The sequence below is a fragment of the Pteropus vampyrus genome, unplaced genomic scaffold, assembly GCF_000151845.1.
Source record: "Pteropus vampyrus isolate Shadow unplaced genomic scaffold, Pvam_2.0 Scaffold252, whole genome shotgun sequence".
In the NCBI taxonomy this organism is placed as follows: Eukaryota; Metazoa; Chordata; class Mammalia; order Chiroptera; family Pteropodidae; genus Pteropus; species Pteropus vampyrus.
In genome coordinates, this window is record NW_011889033.1 from 1,099,356 (window position 1) to 1,105,274 (window position 5,919).

The 5,919-nt window shown below is 45.3% G+C and overlaps 1 protein-coding gene across 1 annotated transcript in view; it reads right to left on the reverse strand.

Moving 5' to 3' along the window:
* ZBTB49 (zinc finger and BTB domain containing 49) overlaps positions 1-5,919 on the reverse strand; it is a 26,291-nt gene that overhangs the window by 15,309 nt on the left and 5,063 nt on the right. The window contains exons 2-3 of the mRNA XM_023520203.1: positions 3,962-4,132; positions 974-2,016 (exon numbers count right to left, since the gene is read on the reverse strand). Of these exons, the coding sequence (XP_023375971.1) occupies positions 974-2,016; positions 3,962-4,113 (1,195 nt within the window). The 5' untranslated portion in view covers positions 4,114-4,132. The remainder of the gene's footprint in view (positions 1-973; positions 2,017-3,961; positions 4,133-5,919) is intronic.

Genomic DNA, 5,919 nt, shown 5'->3' on the forward strand with positions numbered 1-5,919 from the left:
AATTTATCGAGGGCTTTCATAAACATTTAGTCATCTTAACAATGAGTGTGGATGGTAAACACCTAGGCAAACTAGAAATCAAAGCCATAACGGACATCACAGCCGTAACTGCAGTTACACGAGCACTTTCAAAGCGGTTATTTTGGAAGCATCCTGCAGCACACCGCTTCTCATGTCTATGAGACAACTGCCATTCAGTCATAATGTGTATTAGAGGCATCTTGTTTAAGTGCAGGAAAGAAAGTAACATGTAAGAACTGTGTAAGTAATTGTGTAATATGTAACATATAAATATTGTATAACAAAACATATGTAGTACATAATACTTTTTAAAAAGCTTCCGGAAAAAAATGAACTTTCTTTAAATGGGAGGAGGTACAAATTAAGGTAATAAAACTCTGAAAATTCAATGTTCAAAATGGAAGCATTTTCATTTGAAAATATCAAATGGTTAAAGCTAATCTTTATTAAAAAGCTTACTTCTCAAATCAGTTTTTAAAATCTGATATTCAAATTACTTTCCAGAGAACTTTTTGAATTACTCAAATTACCCTACATTATGCTTTGAAAGAAGACACTTAATCTAATTCTAAAAAGACAACTGAATACAGCTTATCTGTTTTAGAATTAATTTGAAATTTTCAATGCAGCAAAATAATTTACTATACTTCTTTAGAGATGGAAAGTTCATCATGTAAGCCCATAACTAGAGTAAAAAACAAAAGGGTGACATCTTTCTAAATTGGCTCCATAAAAGCATCTCTAGAACTTTGAAATGATTAAGCAGCATCACCAAAAATATAAAATAAAAAGTCGCTAATGCACCTTGATTTTTTTTTTTTTTTTGGTAAATATCAATGACATACATCATGAAGCGATGGCAAAACTTCTTACAAAAACAGGAGCAGGCAGGAGCGTCGGACCGTCTGCATTATTTCCTCTCCTTCTGCCTGCGGGTACTGAATCAGTGTACCTGTATGAGACCGTTTGTGAAGCTCCAGGTTGCTCGGGTGTTTAAAAGGTTTCCCGCACAATTCGCACGCATATTGTTTCTGTGACTGAAGCGTCGGGGACCGGTCTTCTAGTGCCACAGGGTCTTCGGGCCTCTCCGTCTCACTAATGCAATTAAAATTCTCAGAACTGACAAAGTCTTCACTTTCTTTTTCTTCGGCTCTCGGGCTGCCAGCTTTCTCGACAGTGTTTTCGCCGGCAGGTTCAGTCCTCTTTGTTAAGCCGTCATCCGACTTGGTTTCCGACGTCTGCTCTGTGGATTTCTGTGACTTCAGGAAATTGAGCTTCTTCAGGTGAATGGCCTTCTTGAGCCTCATCTGTTTGGCGGGTGGTTGGCACAGGCTGTGTGACTCGGGGTCCGGGGCACACTCAGATCGACCGACGGCGCAAGGCTGCTTTCCCACGGCGGCGGGGTCCGCGGGCGTGCCGAGCGCGAAAGGCTGCTCCAGCCTCCTCTCGGGACCCGGACGTGAGGCCTGCTTACAGTACTGCTTACTGTACAGGTTTCTGAGTTTGTAGTAGTAGTTTGGCTGTCTGCAAGGCAGGTCCGCGCAGCTGCCGTCTACGGGGTCGGCGGCTTGTTTTGCTGTTTCGCCTGTAGGGTGGTGGACGTTAACTGACGGTGGCGCCTGACAGTGTGACTCCCCCAAGACTTTACCGTGCTGAACGCCGGCCGGACACTCCTGCAGTAAGTGAGGAGAGCAGCTTTCAGTTATGACACAGTCAGCGTCAGGAGCCAGGGCGCTCTGCAGGGGGAATGTGCTGTTACAAGGCGTGTCGGGTGGCTGGTCCGCGGCGGCCGACTTTAAAAAGGCATGGCACAGATTCAGAACGTTCTGAACCTGCAGACACTGTGCGATGTCCAGCATCACTTGCACGTTGTCCTGGCTGAGATCCAGACGGGACGTGTACATAAAGTCCAGGATCTGCCCGATGCCGCTCACGTTTTTAATATCCAAGTGGAAGACGTCGGTCTTCTGGCCTGACGAGTTCTGAAAGAGGCTCCTGGGAAAGAGAAGATGCTAACGATTCACACGTGCCAACTACTTTTTCTTACGAATGCTATAACTATCATTAATAAATGCCAAGGTGTTAAATATGCTCTAAAAAATTTGGCAAGCCACTCGTTAAAACAATTCAGATGAATTAGTGTTGAATATCTAAACTTCCAAGTAATTCTCAAAGTAAAAAATTTGGCAAGCCACTCGATAAAACAATTCAGATGAATTAGTGTTGAATATCTAAACTTCCAAGTAATTCTCAAAGTAAAATTTTAAAACATATTCATTGCTTTGTTAAAATGTAATTACTCATACATATTATTAATTGCATTTACATTTAGAAAACTAAAGGACACATGGTTCAGTATTCATATTTAGTCTGACAAATTATAGATTTCAGGCCATAAAACACAAAGATATTTCCATTTTGAAGTGCCTTAAAAAAGTCTAAAAATAAAAATAGCTATCATAAACCAATCCTTGATAATACACTCATTTTAATTTTTTAATTGTGGTAAAATATACATAATGTTAAACACTTAACTACGGTTTGAATGGTAAATTCAGTGGCATTAAGTACATTCTCCTTCTTGTGCAACCGTCACCACTGTCCATTTTCAGAACTTTTCATCATCCCAAACAGAAACTCTGTCCGCATTCAACAGTGACCCCCACCCACCCGTGCCCCCCCAGCCCCGGTCCGCCCCCTGGCGGCCACCATCCCAGTCTGTCTCTATGAATGTGAGTACTCCAGGGACCTGATACACACTCATTTTGTAACCAGTAATTTATCTAGCTGTCCGAGGTTGTTTTTCAGCAACCCAACGGCCCATAAATCAGCAGTGAGAAAAGCCCTACGAGTCAATGAAGGAAAAAAGGCACCAGAAAGGCCACATGCTTTACTCTGGGCACACGACAAATTCATAGGTGGAGGAGTCTGTACTCTGCAAAAACACCAAGCTGAGGAAGGAAAGTTGTCTTGCAGGTTTGTCGAGGACATTTTATCAGATGTAGTCACCTGCTTCCCCAAAACAGCCTTTAGTTCTGTTCTTTCTTCAGGAAAGTACAAACTAGAAGTGGGGTGGGGAAAACTCAAAACGGCCAAGGTATCACAAGAGCCAAGCCCGCTGCCCTGGGAAGACAGAAGCAGCAGGCCACGCCCGAGTGTGGACCACTGTGCACACAGACAGCGGTGCCGCCGGCCTTCGCGAGCTGAGCCGGCACAGCGTGTGCTGGCGGCCTGTGCAGAGGCTGGGATGGAGCCCGGTGACCCGGGACCACCCGGGAAAGAGCAGACCCTGTTCCGGGCAGTGCTCACTGGAGCGGGAAAACAGTACGCATTCCAGGAGGGGAAAACGGTACTAAAAAGAGGAAGCTGCAGGGCTGGAGAGAGAGAGAGATCCCGCTCATCAGAAAATGCATGTAGAACACTTACCTCTAATGATAAAATAACAGAAGTACTATTCATGATATTACTATTTGTAAATAAATCTTTCATGCAGGCAAACGTGATGATGGGGATAAGTACACTGAGTTCAAACCTGTTTCCTTGGAAGAGCCAAAGGAGAAACAAAAACTAAAATGTTTAAAGAAAACACAAAGTAGCATATAAGACACTTCCCCTCTCTGATTTATTACAGAGACGTTCTTACCAGGAATTTTATTCCTCAATCTTTTTATCCTAAAAGAATAAGAAATATATACAGAAGACAGACATTAATTAGAATGAGTATAATCAAAGTATCAAAATGCTTTCCATTGCCCCAAATGTATTTTAGTTAAAAGGCTCCTTTCCACTCAGATCACGGTAAATACAAAAGCAAAAATCCCACAATGCGCTACAGAACAAGAGTGATATTTGTGGAGAAAATAAAATTTAGTCAAAACATTTCCATGCTAGAAGAGCTTTCTCTCCATAAAATTAGAAGAAGAAAGTCTAAAATACATACCTAAAATACTGACTGAATGCTGCTAGAACATTCTTATGTGCTTTAAAGCAGACGCCTTTCACCACCAACATACAGTCACAAAGCAGGCCTTGAATGCGCTGCTCGTGCAGCTGCTGGAGGAGGTGGCAGCTGTGTGTAGCGACTGGGTCCATGCTCGACCACTCAGGGGACCTGTGGCGAAGAACGTGGACAAACAGTGACACTCAGCAGCATGACTGGAAACCGAACGGCACCGACACCTGCTGGCTGCTGTGTAGTTTACGGCCGTGATTCCGTGGCACGACAGTTTAAAAGACAGACTAACGAACCTCGTGCTGCTGACGGAACCATCTGCGGTGGCGAAGCGTCCCACAGGGACACTGTTCAACGCAGGGGCCACTGAGCACGTGGGACGTGGCTAGTGTGAGCGAGGAACTGGACATTTAACTTAATGACTTCATTTATACTTAGTCACCACATCTGACAGTGCAAACGTGGAACACGACCATGATGATACTGCACGCGCTTTTTTGTTTCTACTTGGGAATACTTCATTGAAAACACACACATATATCAACACTTATGAGGTTAGCAAAAAGCCAACTGGAAAAGAGCAAATCGATATTTATTGATACTTGTATATGGGGCACTGAAGAAAGCCTATCTAGGGAGATAAGAAACAAGTCAAAATGAACTACCACCACCAGACAGCCATAGAAGCGGCATCACAAAGCAGCGAGCCCACTCGCCCGGCCCGCCCGGCCGCTCGGCTAAGGCACTACTGTAGCAGAGACTGAAGGGGGTGAGCGCAGGGGCCGTGGGTACCTGGGTGGAAACACCAGCGAGCAGCAGTGTGGTGAGGCCAGGTGACGGGGGTGGGGGGTGGGGTGGGAGGGTGAGCAGAGAGTCACCTAGGGCCTCGTGGGCCCTTTCAAGAACCCTGACAGGGCTGGGAATGAGACAGGGAGGCATCAAGGGTACAGAAAGTTTCATCATGCGACGTCTATTTATAGACTGGCCAGTTCTAAGGCTAAAACAATGATTGAAATACGTCAGGTCCCCACCCTTATGACACTCAATTCCAGGGAAGGAAACACACACACACACACACACACACACACACACACACACACACACACACACACACGTACAGGACATACGACTAAAGGAAACAGCTTGAGCTAGACACTGAACACACAGATAAGACATGGGTTCTGAGCTTGATCTAGTAAGAGATGATTTATGGAGGAACACAGGCACACCCCACTTTACTGTGTTTCACAGATGTTCTGTTTTTACAAACTGGAGGCATGACCCCCACCAGCAAAGAGATGGCCACGTGCTTTACTGAGATACTCGCTTTACCGCAGTGGCCTGGGACCGAGCCTGCCCCAGCTCCGAGGTGCGCCTGGCGAGGGAGAAATGCAATCAGGCTGGGACGAGACTACGGAGGCAATGTGGCAGTCTGGGATGCTAAAAACCTGAGAGGCCACTACCTGCTTTATCTGCTCTCATTCTCAGTGCATAAGCATCACTGAAAAGAAGTCACTAAACCACAAAACCAAAATCTAAGCTTTTTAACGTTAGCCCCTACTTCCCTTAGTGGTAGTAACGGCAGTAGTAAGGAATGGTAGCAACGTTACTAGTGGTAGTAACGGCGGTAGTAAGGAGTGCCTAACCTCTTAGTCCCAGCTGTGTTGCCAAAATAAACTACCCGCGGCTCCCCAAACAAGCAGCGCTCCTGGCCAGCGCTGGAGGCCCAGCCCACTCTCACTGGCTATGTGACTTTGGGCAGATGACTTCTCCATGTCCCACCTTCCTCATCCTATCTCACAGGTTACTAAGATTAAATGTGACAGCCCAAGGGAACAATGAGAATAGCAAGGGGCACAGGTAAGTAGTCAACAAATGCTACCCTAATGCATCCTGGAGAGCCTATTAAAAATGCAGATTTCTGGACCTGGCCCAGAGCACGGGTC